This window comes from Chrysemys picta, chromosome 22 (genome assembly GCF_011386835.1).
Source record: "Chrysemys picta bellii isolate R12L10 chromosome 22, ASM1138683v2, whole genome shotgun sequence".
NCBI lineage: Eukaryota > Metazoa > Chordata > Testudines > Emydidae > Chrysemys > Chrysemys picta.
Genome location: NC_088812.1, coordinates 20,303,706 through 20,326,056, shown reverse-complemented (window position 1 = coordinate 20,326,056; position 22,351 = coordinate 20,303,706). Strand labels below are relative to the sequence as shown.

The 22,351-nt window shown below is 47.8% G+C and overlaps 1 protein-coding gene across 1 annotated transcript; it reads right to left on the bottom strand.

Annotated features, from left to right (window-relative positions):
- Positions 1-16,589: 16,589 nt before the first annotated feature.
- On the bottom strand, positions 16,590-18,860 carry LOC135977011 (uncharacterized). Its single transcript, XM_065575481.1, has 2 exons — positions 18,154-18,860; positions 16,590-17,159 (listed from the first exon to the last, which is right to left on the bottom strand). Exons 1-2 carry the CDS (start codon positions 18,728-18,730, stop codon positions 16,684-16,686), a joined length of 1,053 nt encoding a protein of 350 aa, XP_065431553.1. The 5' UTR covers positions 18,731-18,860; the 3' UTR covers positions 16,590-16,683.
- Positions 18,861-22,351: the final 3,491 nt, after the last annotated feature.

Genomic DNA, 22,351 nt, shown 5'->3' with positions numbered 1-22,351 from the left:
CCCAATCCTCTAATTTGTCTAGGTCCCTCTGTATCCGATCCCTACCCTCCAGTGTATCTACCACGCCTCCCAGTTTAGTGTCATCTGCAAACTTGCTAAGAGTGCAGTCCACACCATTCTCCAGGTCATTAATAAAGATATTAAACAAAACCGGCCCCAGGACCGACCCCTGGGGCACTCCGCTTGAAACCAGTTGCCAACTAGACATGGAGCCATTGATCACTACCCGTTGAATCCGACGATCTAGCCAGCTTTCTATCCACCTTACAGTCCATTCATCCAGCCCATACTTCTTTAACTTGGTGGCAAGAATACTGTGAAAGACCGTATCAAAAGCTTTGCTAAAGTCAAGGAATAACACATCCACTGCTTTCCCCTCATCCACAGAGCCAGTTATCTCCTCATAGAAGGCAATTAGGTTAGTCAGGCACGACTTGCCCTTGGTGAATCCATGCTGACTGTTCCTGATCACTTTCCTCTCCTCTAAGTGTTTCATAATTGATTCCTTGAGGACCTGCTCCATGATTTTTCCAGGGACTGAGGTGAGGCTGACTGGTCTGTAGTTTCCCAGATCCTCCTTCTTCCCTTTTTTAAAGATGGGCACTACATTAGCCTTTTTCCAGTCATCTGGGACCTCCCCCGATCGCCATGAGTTTTCAAAGATGATGGCCAATGGCTCTGCAATCACATCCGCCAACTCCTTTAGCACCCTCAGATGCAGCGCATCCGGCCCTATAGATTTGTGCTCATCCAGTTTTTCTAAATAGTCCTGAACCACTTCTTTCTCCACAGAGGGCTGGTCACCTCCTCCCCGTACTGTACTGCCCAGTCCAGCAGTCTGGGAGCTGACCTTGTTTATGAAGACAGAGGCAAAAAAAGCATTGAGTACATTAGCTTTTTCCACATCCTCTGTCACTAGGTTGCCTCCCTCATTCAGTAAGGGGCCCACACTTACTTGACTTTCTTCTTGTTGCTAACATACCTGAAGAAACCCTTCTTGTTACTCTTAACATCTCTTGCTAGCTGCAACTCCAAGTGCGATTTGGCCTTCCTGATTTCACTCTTGCATGCCTGAGTGATATTTTTATACTCCTCCCTGGTCATTTGTCCAATCTTCCACTTCTTGTAAGCTTCTTTTTTGCATTTAAGGTCAGCAAGGATTTCACTGTTAAGCCAAGTTGGTCACCTGCCATATTTACTATTCTTTCTACACATCGGGATGGTTTGTTCCTGCAACCGCAATAAGGATTCTTTAAAATACAGCCAGCTCTCCTGGACCCCTTTGCCCTTCATGTTATTCTCCCAGGGGATCCTGCCCATCTGTTCCCTGAGGGAGTCAAAGTCTGCTTTTCTGAAGTCCAGGGTCCCAAACAAACCCAATATTTTCAATCTTCCCTCATAGGTCATGTTTTCTAGACCTTTAATCATTTTTGTTGCTCTTCTCTGGACTTTCTTCAATTTGTCCACATCTTTCCTGAAATATGGTGCCATTTCTCCAGTTTGTCCAGACCATTTTGAATTTTAATCCTATCCTCCAAAGCACTTGCAACCCCTCCCAGCTTGGTATCATCCGCAAATTTAATAAGTCTACTCTCTATGCCATTATCTAAATCACTGATGACGTTATTGAACAAAACCGGACCCAGAACCAATCCCTGTGGGACCCCACTTGTTATGCCCTTCCAGCATGACTGTGAACCACTTATAACTACTCTCTGGGAATGATTTTCCAACCAGTTATGTACCCACCTTATAGTAGCTCCATCTAGGTTGCATTTCCCTAGTTTGTTTATGTGGTCATGCGAGACAGTATCAAAAGCCTTACTAAAGTCAAGACATACCACATCTACCACTTCCCCCTATCCACAAGGCTTGTTACCCTGTCAAAGAAAGCTATCAGGTTGGTTTGACACAATTTGTTCTTGACAAATCCATGCTGACTGTTACTTATCACCTCATTATCTTCTAGGTGTTTGCAAATTGATTGCTTAATTATTTGCTCCATTATCTTTCAAGGTACAGAAGTTAAGCTGACTGGTCTGTAATTCCCCAGGTTGTCCTTATTTCCCTTTTTATAGATGGGCACATTATTTGCCCTTTTCCAGTCTTCTGGAATGTCTCCCGTCTTCCGTGACTTTTCAAAGATAATTGCTAATGGCTCAGATATCTCCTCAGTTAATTCCTTGAGTATTCTAGGATGCATTTCATCAGGCCATGGTGATTTGAAGACATGTAACTTGTCTAAGTAATTTTTGACTTGTTCTTTCCCTATGGAAAGAACCATATTGATTGATAGGCAAAAACAACTTGACCAATGGATTGGGCATGCCAAAGAGCTCTGCTCAAAGGATGCCATTATTGGGGATACTGCCTTAGCTGCCATCCCCAGCTTCCAACGATGCAGAAGCTGGGCCAAATACCAGCTCCTGAAGATGCAGTGAAGGCTATCAAAGAGATTGCATCTGGGAAAGCAGCAGGTAATGATCAGATACCTCCGGAACTCCTAAAGGCAGGGAGGAGAAAGTTTAGTGACACCTATGCACTTCTCTGTGCCTGTTGGGAAGAAAGCCACATACTCCAGGATCTGAAAGATGCAAAGATAATGACTCTACAAAAATAAAGGGGACAGAGCAGACTAACAACTATCAAGGGATCAGTCTTTGCTCAGCATGGTCAGCAAAGTGCTTGCAAGGGTCCTATTGAAAAGAATCTAAAACCTTGATGAGAGAGTCTACCCGGAGAGCCAGTGTGGGTTCAGAGCTGGACGCTCCATGATTGACATGTCCTTCACATTGTGCTTGTTGCAAGAAAAAAGCAGAGAACAGGCACCTCTGTGTTTAGCATTCATTGACCTACAAAAGACCATCAACATGCATCTATAAGATCCTGTTGAAAATTGGCTGTCCACAAAAGGTGCTCTCCCTAGTCAAGGAGTTCCAGGAGGGAATGAAGGCAACTATCCAGTATGAAAATGAATCATCACCCCAGTTTAGTATTGATACTGGTATGAAGCAAATCTTAGCACCCACTGGTTTGGGCATCTTCTTCTCTATTCTTCTTAAATGCACCTTTGGAAATGATCAGTCTGACAAACTAATTGAATTGGGGATGGAAGGCAGCTTGTTTAACATCAGACGATTCCAGAGCAGAAGGCATGTCACCCTGCTTACTATTTGGTATCTGCTTTTCGCAGATGCTGCCGCATTCGTCTCTAATTCACCTGATGAACTGCAGGTTATGATGAACAAGTTCTCTGAGGCATGCGCCAAGTTTGGCCTGGGAATCAGTATCAAGGAAACAGTTGTCATGTCACAAGGTAACAACATTCCACCTAAAATCCATGTCAATAACAAAGCTCTGGATAACGTGGATCACTTCTGCTGTCTCGGCTCAATTCTCACCAGCTCACTTACCCTTGATAGGGAACCTGATGCTAGAATCGCCAAAGCTTCTGTTACCTTTGACAAACTTGCCTCATGTGGCTGGAACCACAAGCTGCTAACCCTGAACACAAAGATGTCTGCTTATTATCAGGCTTGGGTCCTTAGTAGTCTCCTTTATGGCTGTGAAAGCTGGGTTACTTACTCCGAGCAGGAGCGGAGATTGAATGGTTTCTACCTCCGCTGTCTTAGAAAAATCCTTGGAGTTACTTGGTACCAATGGATCACTAATAACGAAACCCTTGAGAGCCCCGGCCTACAGTCCATGCAGACTATGCTGGACACTCTCTGGCTTCGCTGGCTGGGACATGTGGAGCACACACCTCAGGATCAACTACCAAAGGCTGTGCTCTATGGTCAAAACTGAAGAACTGCCCGCGATGCTGAGGAAGGCCAAAGGTCTGATACAGTGACAAGGTGAAACAAGGCCTCAGGGAATTCAGCATTCCCACTGACAACTGGGAAAAGCCTGCCTGTGATTGCTTCGTTGGGAGAAGCCGGGTTAAGACTGGTGCATTCACCGCAGAGAGCCATCAGCGAGCCCAGGATGTGGCCCACAGGCAAGCCAGGAAGCAGAATGTGCTCCAAATTCCATCTGGCGAGTGGAGCTGTAGCCTCTGTGGGAAGGTTTGCCACTTGCGCGTTGGGGTCTTCTCCCATGCCAGTGCTAAGCACCACTGCAGACCAACTCTGTCATGTCTCCTTTCATCTGTCAAGATGTTGATATGGGAGCCCCACTAAGGAGTCAATGTTGTTCTGCCATTGATTTTTTAAAAACTCAGCTAATCTCTTTGGCACATCTTTCCACCAAGAGCTCAGCTGTGCATCTAATCTAACCAGTAAGTCCCTCCATTCTTTTAGGACTTGTCTACACAGTGGTATTTAGTTGGGGATTGGTCCTGCTTTGAGCAGGGGGTTGGACTAGGTGACCTCCTGAGGCCCCTTCCAACCCTGATATTCTATGATTGACCGGCAGAGCCATGGTAGAAGAGGAGTAATTATTCTGGAACGAAGTCACTTGTATTCCAGAATAAAGTATCCACACAGGGGACTTATGCCACTCTAGCTCTGTCAATTTCCCCATGTAGACAAGCCCCAGTTCTGGTTTTCTCGATGGTATGTGCTTTTGAATCCAGAGTGATAAAATACATTTATTAGCTGCAGTAGTGGGTGGGTCCCAGCGCGTGGGCTGCAGCCTTAGCTGGAACGTCTACACCGCAATTAAACAGTCCTGCAGCCTGAGTCCCATGTGGCCAAAAGGGTTAATTACCCCTTGGATGTGTTTATGGGAACAGTGAGTAGGTGCAGGGAGGTGATTTCCCCCCGGTGTACAGCAGTGGGGAGACAGAGTGGATGCTGCATCCAGATCTGGTGTCCACATTTTAAAACTCTGGAGAGAGTGCCGAAAAGAGCCATAAAAGTGAGTAAAAACAACACAGAGCCCTTGTGGCATCTTAGAGACTAACACATTTATTTGGGCATAAGCTTTTGTGGGCTAGAACCCACTTCATCAGATGTAGGAAGTAAAAGATACAGGAGCAGGTATAAATACATGAAAGGATGTGGGTTTCTTTACCAAGTGTGAGGTCAGTCTAACGAGAGAAATCAATTAACAGCAGGATACCAAGGGAGGAGAAATAACTTTTGAAGTGGTAAGAGAGTGGCCCATTACAGACAGTTGACAAGAAGGTGTGAGTAATAGTAGGGAGAAATTAGTATTGGGGAAATTAAGTTTAGGTTTTGTAATGACCCAACCACTCTCAGCCTTTATTCAGGCCTAATCTGATGGTATCTAGTTTGCAAATTAATTCCAATTCTGCAGTGTTACATTGGAGTCTGTTTTTGAAGTTTTTTTGTTGAAGAATCGCCACTTTAAGGTCTGTTATTGAGTGACCAGAGAGATTGAAGTGCTCTCCTACTGGTTTTTGAATGTTATGATTCCTGATGTCAGATTTGTGTCCATTTATTCTTTTGCGTAGAGAAAAGAGTGAGTGTAGGTCTGGAGAGCATGGCTGAGAGTGAGAGAGAGACAGAGCTCAATCTGTTTAGCTTATCACACAGATGACTGAGCAGTGACTAAATCACAGGGTATAAGGACCTTCAGACCAGGTACTAAAGGGCTCTTTAATTTAGCAGAGAAAAGCAGAAAAAGAACCAATGGGAAGGGCTGGAGGCTCCATCTCTTGCTGTTTTCACCTCCGGGCTGAGGCCTTTCTGAAAGATGCTTTAGCCAAACACAAGTTATTGGGCTCTATCTAGAGGGACTGGGGGACATTTTCTGTCCTGTGCTATCCAGGAGGCCAGACCAGATGATCTAAGGGCCCTTCTGGCAGTAAGGGCTATGAATTCATTACAATCCAAGAACTGTGTACAAGCTGTCACTCTCAGAGCGCTGTTGAACTTACCTGGAAATCCATAAGCACAGCCACACCCTTATCCACTGCCAGGCAGCCATTTTGTACAACATTAATTGAACAAAGTATGCCCCCAATACCTCCCATCCCATTCTCTCTCTCAAACACACCACACTCTCTGTCCATGCAAACCTACATCTCAATTCTCTGGTGTATTATTATACAGACAAGTCACCCCTACACTTTGAAAATACAAAGCCTGGTGTCGGTTGTGACCACAGCCTCACAAGTGAAGAAGAAAGTGGCAGTTGTTTAAATTGTCTCACATGCCTAAAGAAAAAGTTCCTTGCAGAACCAGATGGTTTCTCTCTGAGGGCTTGTCTATGCCGGGAGCTAGAGTGGAATAATTCCACGGTAGCCAGGGCACTGTAGCTCCCCCGGGTGGGCACTCTGTTCTGGAATAACAGTGACTTTCTTCTGGAACAATTATCCATGGAGTAATTATACCCAAATAGAATCAATGTTTCCGTTATAGCTGCATCAGTCATTGCTCCCTCATCCGCCCCGCCCCGCCCCACATGAACAAGCTTCGTGATCTTCAGTGTGTGATCATCAGGCTGCAGCTCCCCATTATAACACAGACCTGTTTAAAACTAGTTTGTATCCAGTGCAGAGAAAAGGTGCCGATTCCATTATGAATCCCTGGTAGCCAGGCTGCGCAGGTCTTCAGGGTCACCCTCCTCCACCACTGCCCCATCCCAGCTCTCTCTTTCTCCAAAGCTCTGATAAGGTTAATGTTGCACAGTGATGGGGGACACTGCAGGACAGGCTCTGGGGAAAAATGAAGGATAGTTCAGCCTTACTTACCAGAAAGACTTTCCCACATGCTATGGCAGCTATACATTACTCCAGCTTCTGGGGAAATTATACATCTTGTGTATGTGGGGGGGGGGGGGGGGGGCAGGCTGGATGGCCTGAATCCCTCTTCATTCCATCCCTGCATGGGCCATGGAGAAAACAGGAAGTGCTGCATTGCCCTCAACATGCTCATACCACTTGTTACTTTGCATTAAGACAATGACTATAATCCAATCTCATGCTTCAGGATTTAAGTCGGTTGCCAGCAAGGGCCAGGAAGGAATTTTTCCTCCAATGCATTCAGATATTTTTGTGGGGTGGGTGGGTGGTGGGGACGGGCTGGAAACGAGACGCCAGATGATATGGACCAGTGGGCTGAGGTAGTACAGAGAATCGTCTTTCCTAGATACCTGGCTGGTGTCTTGCTCACATATTCAGGGTCACACTGATTGCCAGATCTGGGGGTCTGGCAGAAATTTTCCCCAAAGTCAGATTGGCAGAGACCTTGGGTTTTTTTCACCTTCTTCTGGAGTGTGAAGTAGGGATCACCAGCTAATCAACGGGCATTGGTGGCACCTCAGACTCTCCTGTTCTCTGCTGGGTCTCACAACAAAGGAGTCTCCTGAGGACTGAAACACTTTAGTCTAACCCAATATCCTGGGCTCAACAGTGACACATGGGTGAAATTCTCTGGCCTGTGCTATCTGGGTCAGCCTAAATGATCTGATGGTTCCTTCTGGCCTTAAACTCTATGAAATCTAGATAACCAGTTCTGCAATCACCAGTATAATAATATTTCACAATTTTAGAAACCAACGTGCGTGCGTGCATACAGAGTGCACACGTGAGCACCGAGTGCAAGCAGCATGAGACCCACAAGCTAGAGCTAAGTGAAATGTTTTCTGTGAATAGTAAATTTTGCCCAAAAATGCACTTTTGGGGGCACTGAACTTATTTGCGATTCATGTTGAATTTAGTGAAACATTTCGGCGTGTGAAAAAATGAAATAAAAAAACATGAAAAAATATTTTGGCACTTTTGAAACAACCGTTTCAATGTTTCATTTTGAAATTACATTTTGAAACAAAAACATCATTTCAAATCGATGTTCAAAATAATTTAGTTCAATCTGAACCAAAATGTTTTGGTTTTTCAATTTGGTTTCCCCTTCCAAACGAACCAATTGTTTTCTGGGGAGAGGGGAGTTGTTTGTTTTGTTTGTTTTTAGGCGACTGAACCAAACATTATTCACTCAGCTCTACCACAAATAACAGCACAGAAAGTTAAACATATACGTGCCAAGGAACTCAGAAAGCCACTCGTGCTGCCTGCAGACTAGGGTTACCATACGTCCGGATTTTCCCGGACATGTCCGGCTTTTTGGACTCCAAATCCCCGTCCGGGGGGAAATCCCAAAAAGCCGGACATGTCCGGGAAAATCGGACATCTGGCCGGCGGGATCGGGGGGCCTGGCCGGCGGTGCCGGGCCGGGGGCTCGGGCCGGCGGTGCTCGGGGCCGGGCGGCTCGGCCGGCGGCTCGGGTGCCGGGCCGGGGGCTCGGCCGGCGGTGCTCGGGGGGGCCGGGGTGCCGGGCCGGAGAGCTCGGCCGGCGGGTGCCGGGCCGGGCCGGGGGGCTCGGGGGGACGGGCTGGGGACCTGCGGTTGCCGGGGGTGGGCCGCGCCTCCTCCCCCCCCCCCCCACACACACACACACCCACCCCCCCACCCACACCCCCTCACACACACACACCCCCTTACCTGCTTCAGGCTTCCCGCGACTCAAATGTTCGCGGGAAGCAGGGGAGGGGGCGGAGACTTTGGGGAGGGGGCGGGGTTGGGGCGGGCTGGGGCCCCTTTAAAGTGTCCTCCTTTTGGAGGCACTAAATATGGTAACCCTACTGCAGACATTCATCTGTGGTTTTATAAGTCACTTCACAGAAAGCAAAACTAAAACCAGGCTGCCTCAGCACACATAAATACAAAGCCATCCTATGCTAGGGTTACTATATTTCAAGAGGATGGGGGGAGCCCCACCCTAGCTCCACCCCATCCACTCCCTCCCACTTCCCGCCCCCGACTGCCCCCCTCAGAACCTCCAACCCCCCCCGCTCCTTGTCCCCTGACTGCCCCCTCCACCCCCACCCTAACTGCCCCCACCATGTTCTCTGTCCAGACAGCAGAGGGGCAGAGGGTTGGTCCCACACCGCACAAGATGTGGCAGGATCCAGTTTTAAATTTACCCCCTGCCCTTGCTTCACTGAAGGGAGGAGGGGAGAGTTACTCTTGACTTGTGTGGAGTACCAGGGAGTGGAAGCCCCGATCCCGCCTGAAGTCACTGGTGCAACCCCTCCCGCTCCAGCTGGGGAGCTGCACCTGGCCCTAGGGGCTGCAGGGCCCGCCACTCCTGGAATCTCCCTCCCTCCTGCCGTGGTTGCGGAAGGCTCCCTTGTCCCACTTGCAGCCTTGGTGAGCACGATGTGGCAGCCGGAGGGGAGGAAACCCCCCGTTCTCCCCCCCTCGCCAGGCAGCCTCCTTTGTGAGGGCTCGGCCCTGACGCGCTGCCCTGCCCGAGCTGCAGCCGTGCCGGAGAGCATCCAAGGGCTGCAGGCAGCGCTGGAGCTGCCAGAAGATGAGTTGGAGCCGGCCCCGCACTAGCAGGCTGAGCGGGGAGTTGTCCTGGGAGAAGTTTCCCTGCAGGCTCCGCTCCAGCTGGCAGAAAGCCGGGAACCCGAGGGCGCCTGTGCTGGCGGCGCTGCAGGGAGGGAGGTTACGGTTACGGGCTTGGGCACCGCACGGAGGGAGGTTACGGACTTGGGTGCCCAGGGAAACTTCTCCCGGGACAACTCCCCGCTCAGCCCACTGGTGCGGGGCTGGCTCCAACTCATCCTCCGGCAGCCCTGTCGGCTCCAGCACTGCCTGCAGCCCTCAGACGCTCCCCGGCGCGGCTGCAGCTCGGGCAGGGCAGTGCGTCAGGGCCTTGGCACTCGCCACCCGGGGCTGGCGCTGGGGGGCGCTGGATGGGGCCAAGCAGGTGCTTGGGGCGGCCGCTCCAGAAAGGGGCGGCACGTCCAGCTGTTCGGCAGCAATTCGGCGGACGGTCCCTCACTCCTGCTCGGAGCGAAGGACCTCCCGCTGAATTGCCACTGCAGATCACGATCGCAGCTTTTTGTTTGTTTGTTTGGCTGCTTGGGGCGGCCAAAACCCTGGAGCCGGCCCTGAGTCCGGGCTCAAGGAGCGCCCAGCTGTGAACGTGGCGCCAAGCTCAACAGAACCCCTAGCGGCTCCTCGGCGAAGAACCTCTCTGAGCCCTGCAGTCCCTGGGACGGGCGCTCAGAGGCTTGCTTCAGCAGGGTTACCATACATCCATATGCCGGCCGGCCGGAGGGATTTTTAAATATCGAAAAACCTGGACGTTTTTTAGATATTTAAAAATTCCTCCTGGACGGCCATTTAACAACCAAAAAGCCAGACATGTCTGGGGAAATCCGGCTGTATGGTAACCCTATCATACGCTATCCTGCATCAATGCAGGGCTTGCACAGACACACCAACACACACACACACACCCAACACACACATACTTGTTTTTTCAGCAATATTATAGAAAAAACTCAGACACCGTCACTGAAAAGTACTCAAACAGTAGGAGACAGAGACATTTTTCGCTTATTTGCTGCTAATTTACTGTCAAAGCTACAAATTATTTACCTTTTAGTAAAGTTGATTAATTAGGACACAACACATAGGCCTTGTCTAAATGCTTCTCTATAGAACAGCTGATAATATTTCTGACTGTTCTGACCAAAAACTATTTCCATTTTGCTAAGTCAGCCTGTAACTTGCTTTGGATTCAAGGTATTGATATACAGGAGTGCAATCACAACTTACTGTTTATTTTTTCCGTTACTAAGAGTACTCTCAGAGTGGGGATGCTATTTTCTAGTGGGGCAGGTAGGTGAATGGGAATCAGGGATCCCACGTTTCAGGACCAGAAAGACTATGGCCCACTAGTTACAGCAAGGATGGGTGGGAGGAAGTCAGCACTTCAGGGTTTTAGTCCCTGCTATGGGGAGTGGGTTCTAGCACTTAGAGTGGAGAGCGCTGGGGGTCAGGACTTCTGGGTTCCAGTCCCAGGTGGGGCACTGCTTCATCTTATGTCCTTGAGCAAGTCCCCCCACCTCTCTGAGCCAGATTCTGCTCCTGGTTATGCTGATGTGAATCCAGGGTCCCCGCAGCACAGGTGGGTTGATCATGTGCCCTACAAAGACGCTGGCTCTACTCTGAGGTGAAGTTTCCTGCAGACAGGTTCACTGCAAAATCTTCCAGGCAAACCTTGTGTGGCTCTGGATGCCAGGATGTCAGCTAACCGGCGCTGTGATCGATTGGCTGTTTGAATGCAACTTGGCTATCCAGGAAAAGGCCGGGAGCCAGGCTGGAGCGACTGCCCTGGCTGCAGTGAGGTCCCTCCAAATTTACTCTGATGTGAAACCAGCTCTGTGGATTTCAGTGGAGGCACTCCAGACTTGCACTGATGTAACTAAAGCCTTAAACTGTCCTGCTATTATTCTGTTTACACCATTGGGCCTAGGAAAATGCAAGGCCCCTTTCCCCCTGATTTGCACAGCCATCCCATCCCTCTGCACCTGGCTTTCAGTGGCGGTGGCGGGATCCAGGCCCTCCCGAGGGGAGCGGTGATTAGAGGGGCACTCGCTTCGCAGAAAGTGTTGGGAAATAAAGCCAACCAAGTGAAGAATAAAGGGAAGGGCGTGTGCAAGGGCACTGGGGAGGGGTGAGGGGAGGGGCAGGTGTCAGCAAGCTGATTCCGAGCCATCTGTTGCCAGCCAAGGGACCATGCGGGGCCCCCAGATCTGCGTCTGACAGGGGCAGCGTTATATCTCAGAGGAGCTGCCGAAGCCTCAGACCCCACCTGAGCGCAGCGGAATCAGGGAATTTCCGAGGGAGACGCCAATCCCTCCCTCCGAGCGGCTCCTTGCTTGGTTTGGTTTGTTTTTGTTTGTTAATGAGTTTGCAGCTGAGCCTCTGGGTGATGGTTGGACCATCCTGGCCTGGGCTCCCTGAGCGGGGCCTTCGAAAAGAAGGGCCTGCGAGGGAGCAGGCAGGCTGGGCTTTGTCTCAGCTTTCAGCTGGCTGTTGTCTGTCACTCCCAGGCTAGCAAGGGGAATAATTCCCTAATTGGACCCTGCTGGGCTGTTAACCTGAATGAGTGAAAAGCAGCATCCCCCTGAAATCAGCCACAGGTTCTGCTCTAGGCTGGGGCAAGCCCTGTTGTCCTGTGTCAAAGTTAGACTCAGGACTCATAGTTTGTCAGACCACTCTGTTTTATTAGCACAGCGCTCTGCTAATACATTCAGATACTGTGAGCCCCCATGCAAGATTCAAACAGTCTTATTTATACAGATAAAAGGGTGCGAACTAAACAAAGGGACAGAGAGAGCAAAATTGTAAAATTTGCATAGGGCACAATATGCATATCCTGCTTCCTTATTAACTCTTATCGATCTAAGGCTAATGCTTCACCAATTGCCCTTAAGTGGGGCAATTCATTAAGCAGTTAATGTCTGCTTTCCTGCCCCCCTGGCTTGCAGCATTTCTCATTTCTACTTAAAGGTACATACAGCATTCTTTAATTCATTCTATTTCTTTAATATAATTCATTTCACTTTCACAATCCCTCCTTTTGGTCAAGCTTACGCAAAGACCAACAATTACTGGGTTCCACATATTAATCGTTCTTTATCTCTTCGTTCATCAGTGATATTTCGAAATCATATTAGCACTCTGTTTTGGGGCAGTCACTTGGGTGGCATACCTTACATAATTCTGGATACAACAGGAGATTAGCTGAAAGCATACAAAAATCATTAGGATTTCAAACAGGATAGTCAGGGCTCCCTGAAACAACCAGTTTCCTATGCCAGAGAAATTTAACAGGTTACTTAGCCACTTCCATAAAGAACTCAGCTCTTCATGGGGAAGATATGCGATTTTGTTCTAAGTGACTAGCACGATCTATTACTTCCTTGGGTTCGTCAGGTATGAACACACAACATTATTTTCCAATGAGAGCACAGGTCCCTCCTTTGGCCGCCAGCACAATGTCCAATGCCTGACCGTTTTGGAGGGCCATCTGTCAGATCGCCCCTGTTTCTTTGGCCAGGGTTTTTTAAACTCTCTCCGATTTCATTTGCCATTATTTCAACTACTGCTTGTAACCTTAGGAGCCTTTTTGCATGGTGTTGAAAGATTGTATTGTTTTCACTAAGGTTACTGTAGGGGGAACATGAAATTGATTTTTTTCTGTTTGATCCTCAGGTCAAGAAAAAAATTCATATCCCCATACCCAGCCCGCCACTTTTTAGTTTTATTCGAATAATCCCATACACCATTGGCCACAATATGCTGAAGGCAACGGCTTTTTCCCAGATCCAGCCCTGTCCATTACACACTCAACACCAATGACCTTTTCCCTCCATCACACTTATCCATTTAGATACATTTATTCCCACTGCTTCCCAAGTGTCATTATTGTTCCATGTTTTGTTAAACGGACAAGGTCCTCCAGGAATTGAGTGGGATTGCCAGGACAGGAACACCAGCTTGAGAGTGGGCTGGGATGTGGCTGCAGATCCAGCAATTAGAAATATTAAGAGTCTGAGCTATCCACACTTGCTGCTGGATAAAAGAATTGTCATTGTGGACTCCCCAGACCTTAAGACACCAGCAGCCGAGGAACAGGCGCCACCAGAGGCTCATGTTGGAGGCAAGGCCCTTCCGGTTCTGACAACCTCAACTGAGGGAACCGCAGTCACGGTTTTACATCCACCGGGCAGCAGGCGCTAGGCTCACTACTGCTTCTTTTTGGGCCTTGCTTTAGGTCCTCGTCTGCTTCTGGCAACCCTTACGAGAGCGTAGATGGTAAGGTATTGCAGGCTGTTCCTCTACGTCTTCTTCTGGAGTCAAAATTGACTCTGCGTGGTCCTGAGGTGATTGGTTTGCTGGGGGGTGCTTTCTTACACTGCGAAGCATGTATCCACGCTGCGATGCCAGACAGTTTAACAGCCATCTGGATAGTAAGCAGTACCTGATGATTCTTTGATGTCCTTTAAGTCTCTTTACTTCTTCTTCCTTGACTCTGGCTATAACAATGGCCTTCACACCTTATCTTTTCCTGATGCATACATTCCTTATTCACACAGATTGAGAATATATGGAGCAAAAAGGCATTGCAAATTAAACCTTGCTAAGTTTTACAATCAATAACCAAGACAATTTACATTGAGACCCAGGCCTTCAATGTTCCTCTAATCTACTTAACATAGACACAATAGAGAATCCTGTTTCTTACTTACTAAACCTTAAAACAAAGAAATATATATTTAACTAGAGGCCTACTTTGTAATACATATAGGAAACCATAGTAGACATTATAACTTATTCTAAAACAAAAGGGTGACCATAATCAGTCATAAGGATTGTTCTGGTCTGTCATTCCTTTCTGCTATTCAAAAAGGGTGGCTGACAGGGATGAAATCAAATCATACATTAATTCTTATGGGACATTATAAAATCCTGCTCCTACATATCCCCCTTTTGACACTAAGGCCTTGTCTACACTACGAGAGTAGTTCGATTTTACTTGCATCGAATTTTTGTAATCGATATTGCAAAGTCGAACGTGTGTGTCCACACTAAGGACAGTAATTCGACTTTGTGCGTCCACACTAACGGTGATAGCGTCGACATTCGAAGCGGTGCACTGTGGTCAGCTATCCCACAGTTCCCGCAGTCCCCTCTGCCCATTGGAATTCTGGGTGTAGCCGGCAATGCCTTCTGGGTAACAAAATGAGTCGAGGGTGCTTTTGGGAAACTGTCGTCATCCGTCCATCACTCCCGCCCTCCCTCCCTGAAAGCGCCGGCGGGAAAACAGTTCGCGCGCTTTTCCAGTCATTGACAGCGCGGACGCCACTGTACTCCGAGCATGGAGCCCGCTGCGACCATCGCTGCAGTTGTGGCCGCTCTCAACGTCTCGCAGCTTATCATAAAGGTTTCCCTGAGGCAGATGCAGAAAAGTCAGGCAAGGAGGCTACGGCACCGCGGTGATGTCCTGAAGTCTGAGAGTAGCACAGACCTGTCAGAAAGCAGGCGACCCAGCGCCGAGGACATCACAGTGGCAATGGGTCATGTTGATGCCGTGGAACGGCGATTCTGGGCACGGGAGACAAGCACTGAGTGGTGGGACCGCATAGTGCTGCAGGTCTGGGATGAATCCCAGTGGCTGCGAAACTTTCGCATGCGGAAGGGAACTTTCCTGGAACTTTGTGAGTTGCTGTCCCCTGCCCTGAAGCGCAGTGACACCCGGTTGCGAGCTGCACTGAGTGTACAGAAGCGAGTGGCCATAGCCCTGTGGAAGCTTGCAACGCCAGACAGCTACCGGTCAGTCGCGAACCAGTTTGGGGTGGGCAAATCTACCGTGGGGGTTGTTGTGATGCAAGTAGCGAAGGCAATCGTTGATGTACTGCTGCCAAAGGTAGTGACCCTGGGAAACGTGGAGGCGATCATAGATGGCTTCGCAGCGATGGGATTCCCAAACTGCGGTGGGGCCATAGATGGAACTCACATCCCTATCCTGGCACCGGACCACCAGGCCACCCAGTACATTAACCGAAAGGGATACTTTTCCATGGTGCTGCAAGCACTGGTGGACCACAGGGGACGTTTTACCAACATCTACGTGGGATGGCCGGGCAAGGTTCATGACGCTCGTGTTTTCCGGAACTCTGGTCTGTTTAGACGGCTGCAACAAGGTATTTACTTCCCGGACCACAAAATAACTGTTGGGGATGTGGAGATGCCTATAGTCATCCTCGGGGACCCAGCCTACCCGCTAATGCCCTGGCTCATGAAGCCCTATACTGGCGCCCTGGACACTGAAAAAGAACTCTTCAACTACCGGCTGAGCAAGTGCAGAATGGTGGTGGAGTGTGCTTTTGGCCGTCTCAAGGGGAGATGGAGAAGCTTACTGACTCGCTGTGATCTCAGCGAAACCAATATCCCCATTGTTATAGCAGCTTGCTGTGTGCTCCACAATCTCTGTGAGAGCAAGGGGGAGACCTTTATGGCGGGGTGGGAGGTTGAGGAAAATAGCCTGGCTGGTGATTACTCACAGCCAGACAGCCGGGCGATTAGAAGAGACCAGCGGGAAGCGCTGTGCATCCGGGAGGCTTTGAAAGCAAAGTTCCTGAGTGAGCAGGGTAACCTGTGATTTTATAGTTTGTGTACTGAGAAGCTAAACCTGCCCCCGTTTCTTTACCCAGGTAATGTTGACTATCCTATCCAGTTACATACCCCCTTCACCCCCCCTCCAACACACGTGTCGAAATAAAAATAGTTCTACTTTGTTAAAGCACACCGTTTTCTTTAATACTGTTTTAGCGGGAATTTTTAAAACTGGGACGCAGACTGTGGTGCGGGGCGGGTCTAGTGTTGTGATGCGAATGCAGCTTCTAAACTCAAGGATTGACAGGCTCCGCTGCGGTGGGATGCTTGTTTCAACGGAGCCTGTCACCCCTCCTGATCGGGACTGTGTGTATGGGAGGTCTATTTGACTTTGTGGCAGGGGGAGGACGGTTACAGATCCCATGCTGTGTGGCTCTGTGATCCTGTCTAAGGACCGGCGCTTAAGATCTGTAACTGCCCTCCCCCGCCACAAAGTCACAGAGCAACCCACCCCCCCCAACATTACATCAAAACAACCTCCCAGACTAACCGGGGCAACTAGTCACTGCATCACTGCACTGTGTATGTGCCCTGCTGCTGTGCCTGCCCCCGACTATGTACCCTGCCAAAGGAGACTGTCCTGTCCAATTTCCAACCCCCTTTCCCCTCCTCCTCCAAAAGAACATGATTGAAACAGTAGTTAACAGAAACGAATTTTTTATTATCAACTACACATGGCATTGGGAGGTGAAACTTGGACGTGGGCTTGTGTCAGGCGGGAAGGAAAGAACTTTTCAAATTTTGGGAAATGAGAGCCTTCTGCTACTAGAGCTCTCTGCAGGGGTGGAGTGAGAGTTAGCAGGGACTCTGCCGCCTCTCCTTCTTTGCACTTTGGGTGAGGTGGGTATGGGACTTGGTGGCGGGGGAGGGCGGTTAGAGATGGACTGCAGCGGGGCTCTGTCCTCCTGCCTCCGTTCCTGCAGAACATCCACAAGGCGCCGGAGTGTGTCCGTTTGCTCCCTCAGTAGTCCAAGCAGCGTTAGAGTCGCCTGCTGGTCTTCCTGCCGCCACCTCTCCTCCCGATCCATGTTGGCTTGGTGCATTCGGGTCAAGTTCTCCCGCCACTGGGTCTGCTGTGCTGCCTGGGCTTGGGAAGAGGCCATAAGCTCAGAGAACATGTCCTCCCGTGTCCTCTTCTTCCTACGCCTAATCCGCGCTAGCCTCTGGGAGTGTGATTCCAGGCTAGGTTGTGAGACAGTCGCAGACGGGGCTGTGGAAATGGGAAAAAGGGAGTGAATTCCTCTGAAAGATAAATGTAGTTGTGAACAAAGAACATAGTCTTTCTCTGTGAACAAGACCATGCACAGCACCTTTCACATGCGCACTCAGCACAAGGTCGAATTCTCGGCCTTCGCATTCTGTGCCTGGGGTCTTGAACAGCACATTTGAGAAGCGAGGCAGCACAACGGAATTTCTGTTGCAGGCAGACATGGTAAGCCGTACACTTGTGGCAGTTTAAAACTTTTATATTACCACTGGCCTCATTTCACATTTAAATCAATGTCAGTCCCTGCTGCCAGCAATCCGGCAAGCGGGAACTCTGCCCCTGTCCCACCCCCTCGCGGCTGTCCCCGGGAACGATCCCTTTCGGCTGCCCCTCTCCCGCCTCCACCGCGTGGCTGCAAACCAGCGGTTACAGTTCTGTAAAGGAACGGGAAAGCAGTCCCAACACTAACATTCCCCTACCTAATTAAAAGCAGGTCACCATGGCCGACATCACCCTGATGAGGATCTCCGAGAGCGACAAAGAGAGAATGCTCCGGGAAAGCCTCCAAAGACCAGGGCCGTATGCCGCCCTGCTGTGCAGAGCAATGATCCCCGAGTACCTGATAATCTCGTGGCGCGGCAACGTGTCGTACTTCGGAGGACCCAATAAGGCCGCTCTCCCCAAGAACCTCATGCAACGGCTTTCAAGTTACCTCCAGGAGAGCTTCATCGAGATGTCCCAGGAGGATTACTGCTCTATCCCCGCACATATAGACCGCATTTTACTGTAGCTGCAGTAGCAGGGAATACACAGTAGAGCGGCTTGTGCAGGACAATCACTGAAAACCGGACATTGCTAGATTTCTTTTCAAAACTTGCACTGCCCCTTACTAAACCGTTAAGCGCCTAGGGCACACTAATCATGAACAACCCATTCTTTTAATTGTTAATATTCCTGTTTTGTTAAAAATAAATGTTTAGATGTTTACAACACTTACTGGCTGATCCTTCACCAGATTCTGTGTCCGGGGTAATGGCTGGGGACGCTTCGTAGGGGATCTCTGTAAGGGTGATGAAGAGATCCTGGCTGTCGGGGAAATCAGCGTTGTGAGAGCTGCCAACTGCCTCGCCCTCCTCATCTCCTTCCTCATCTTCCCCGTCCCCTAACATGTCTGAGGAACCGGCCGTGGACAGTATCCCATCCTCAGAGTCCACGGTCACTGGTGGGGTAGTGGTGGCGGCAGCACCGAGGATGGAATGCAGTGCCTCGTAGAAACGGGATGTCTGGGGATGGGATCCGGAGCGTCCGTTTGCCTCTTTGGTCTTCTGGTAGCCTTGTCTCAGCTCCTTGATTTTCACGCGGCACTGCGTTGCATCCCGGCTGTATCCTCTCTCTGCCATGTCTTTAGAGATCTTCTCGTAGATCTTTGCATTCCTTCTTTTGGATCGCAGCTCGGAAAGCACGGACTCATCGCCCCACACAGCGATGAGATCCAAGACTTCACGATCAGTCCATGCTGGGGCTCTCTTTCTATTCACAGACTGCATGGCCATCACTGCTGGAGAGCTCTGCATCGTTGCCAGTGCTGCTGTGCTCGCCACGATGTCCAGACAGGAAATGAGATTCAAACTGGCCAGACAGGAAAAGGAATTCAAATTCAAATTTTCCCGGGGCTTTTCCTGTGTGGCTGGTCAGAGCATCCGAGCTCGCACTGCTGTCCAGAGCGTCAACAGAGTGGTGCACTGTGGGATAGCTCCCGGAGCTATTAGCGTCGATTTCCATCCACACCTAGCCTAATTCGACATGGCCATGTCGAATTTAGCGCTACTCCCCTCGTCGGGGAGGAGTACAGAAGTCGAATTAAAGAGACCTCTATGTCGAACTAAATAGCATCGCAGTGTGGACGGGTGCAGGGTTAATTCGATTTAACGGCGCTAACTTCGACATAAACGCCTAGTGTAGACCAGGCCTAAGATTATTAATCGCCAGTGTCACTTCTTATTTAGTCCACGTAATAGAAAATACTGGGAGGTGATTTGGGCCTGTGGCTCTAGCTTTGCATACATTTGTTTTATCCAACAGCACATTTCAAACGTTACAATTAAACACATACAATTTAAAATAAAAAACAATTAGGGTTAGTAACACTAGTATGCCAGTAGTTGTGGGAGACCATTCAGAAAATATATTATACCAATGGTAAGCTGTTATGTCTTTCTGCAGTGGCAATTCTTAACATGTTTCCATTTGCATGTATAATATGAATGGTTCGGTTTCCCATATTGCCTTTTTGTTTGTTTTAGGAACTATGTTACCTTTTTACCTTTTTGTAAACACATTACTTACATTACATTTACATTTGTCTATTGGAAGGTTGCTAACACTTCCATTTTTTTAAAACACTTTCCCCCCCAAGAATTAACACATACACATAGCCCATTATACAGTACTTTGGTCTCATTATTCATTTTATCCCACATACAGGATCCTAGTGAGATGTCTTTACTACAGGGCTTTGGAGCAACAGGCATGGATAAGCATACCCACTTTTATTTGTTTCTTATTAGGTTGTCCTGTAGCTGATATTAGCTTTTTCTGAAAGACAAAAACAACATTTTTCTACCCCTTTTGGGGTGGCATTCATTATTGCTTAAAATATTCCTTTCTTTTACAAATACCCTTGCTGATTGCAGGCAAAACAAGAGGAATTACCTCCATATTTTCCTGTGTTTTTGTTCTATAGGCAGGCCAGGTTTTAATGGCTTCTATCTTTTAAGAGTTATGGGGAAATTATCCCACTGTTCAGTCATTAAATCCATGAGGTGGTGTACCTCAGTTTTCCCTTTACAGCAGACCAAGGTTACAATGTCTTTCCTGCTGTATTAAGCTTTAAGTTTGTTCACAGGTAACAGCTGAAAAGCATCATTACCATAAAGGATTTTTTTTTTCCAAAATCATACACACTATACATTGTTACAGGGGTACTTATTAACATTAAATTTATTTTAATTAAAGGTATCTTGTTATATGTGCCTTTTATTTAGATAATTTGTTTGCTGACCAGGTATGTTCTTTATCTGCAACTTCTTTGTGCTGGCAGTTCTCTCACTTCCTTTATCAGTTAGATAATTTGCATCAACATTGGCTTGGCTTTTGGATTCAAAACCATTAGCAGAGCTCAGAGACTCTGTCTTAAAAGGAACACAATTAACTTTTACCAGAGTTTTGATTACTTTTAACTCTTGCTTCCAAAACACACACAGATCTGAAAAAGAAAACACAATCTATTGTGGCTCTTTTGGAGCCCTAATAGGATTTTAATTAAGTAGCATGTTTCGTTTGCATTTCTTTTACCCCCTCTATAATATAGACTGCACACGTCTGCACATTCCTTCTATACTTTAACTTTTAAAACATTAGCCATATTAATTTTTACATAAGGTGTAACTGTTTCTTTTGTTCTTAGAGTTTTATGTACCCTTATCAAAGTGACAGTCTGATTACACAGAGCCATTTTAAGGCTCAGTGTTTCTAACATTGCTTCTTTTTGTTTTGTGCACCTCACCCCTGCTGTTGCTTCAGAGGGCCACTGTCTTTATTCTTTTCCTACAGCTTTCATTTACTATTTTGTTACAAAAACAAACAAACAAACAGAATCCAGAATCTCTCCCTATTTTTCTGATTTTGACTGTCCTGCTGCAGTCATGACTTGGTCTTTATTTTAAAACATTTAAATTTTGTAAAGAATCAAGTTACCCCGTAAGGGTTAAATACCAAATCTCAAAGTCAACCAACACTGATTACCTGTGTCTGGCAAAAAGGTCTGTCAGTTTTGCAACCTTGAATTAAAGAGTCAAATGGATTTTTAGTGGCATTATAAACAAAACAAAACCAATTTATCTTAAACTTACAAAACAGGAGTTTTACAAACCTCACATATTCCCACAGACAGACAGATACATATACATTTTCTTTCCCTTAACATCCCTCTTACACTGCTTTGTTTTTACATAGCTGTACATAGATTACATTACCTTTATACATTTGGGGCAGTTAAGTTCCAATAGAACCCCCCCTATGTTCTTTTAGCAAATTTGACTCAATTGTTCATAGTCAAATTATTTTAATTAGATAGTCTCTTTACCTGGATTATTTACAGACATTCCTCTGGAAAAGGGCCCATTTTTCCTTTAGAATGGCTGCAAAGAAACCAAGAATTCTTTTAACAAGATCCTTTTTAACATTTTCACAAAGTTTAACTGTTTAATTCTCTCCAGCCTCTGTAGAGTTAACTTTTCACTCTCTTTCCTTAAATCACTTGTTTATTTCCCAAAATGACACCTTTATCAACTCAGATTTCACCATTTTAAGTATTGTTCCAGGGGTTCATACTTGCACTTACTCCTGACACTATGCCCTTAGGGCTTCCAACCTGTTTTTGTTTTTTTTTAGTTTCTTTATCTGTTGCTTGCCTGCTTGTCTGGGCCCAATCCTGCTTTTTCCAATGAACCATTTTTGTGAGTGATATTGTGGTCATTTCACAATTTTGAAAGAAATGCCCAAGGAAAGGGACCAGGAAGGGTGGGGGCCAGGCGAGGAGCCCACCCTCCTTGCTGAATTGGTAATGGAACACTAAAGAATCAGTTTCTGAGGCAGACAACTAAGGGGAACACAACAAGGGGCATTTTATCCTTTTTACAATGAGAGGGGAGTACGAAGGGAGTTGGGATCGATCCAGGGTTGTTTTTTGTCAGAGAACAGGGTGAAGGGGAGCGCTCAGTCTGGTGGTGGGAGAGGAGGCTTTTAATAAAGCTTTTAACTTATTATTTGAATATTTGAGAGAGGCGAGTTTTGATTTTGTCCACCTACGATTTGCCTCTTCCCACCACTGCATGAAACAATTAACCTCTCCTTTAGCCAATTTAGTTTTAGGCTGGCCGAGTTTGTTTTTTAAGATGTCCACTCGGTCCTTGTTCCGGGGTTTTAACAGTGGCCACTGAGTTTTGGGATCTCCCTGAGTTAGCCTAGACCATTTTTCCAGAAATTTACAGGAGTCCGGACCCTTCCTAAAACTGAGCCGGCGTTCCTTTAGGGAACTGTCCCGACTTAGACGTCTGGTTACCAATACAGGAGGACTTTACACACACCAATCACACAAGAAGGAAATTCGGGTTCGTCAGGGCGATGCCCGGTGC

What these genes read in the sequence shown, in the direction of transcription:
- LOC135977011 (XM_065575481.1), bottom strand. Translation starts at nt 18,730, where the DNA reads ATGCAGAGCTCTCCAGCAGTGATGGCCATGCAGTCTGTGAATAGAAAG. An exon ending in ATCTGGTGAAGGATCAGCCA is followed by an intron (nt 17,160 to 18,153) that starts GTAAGTGTTGTA and finishes CCATTTCCACAG; the next exon opens with CCCCGTCTGCGACTGTCTCA.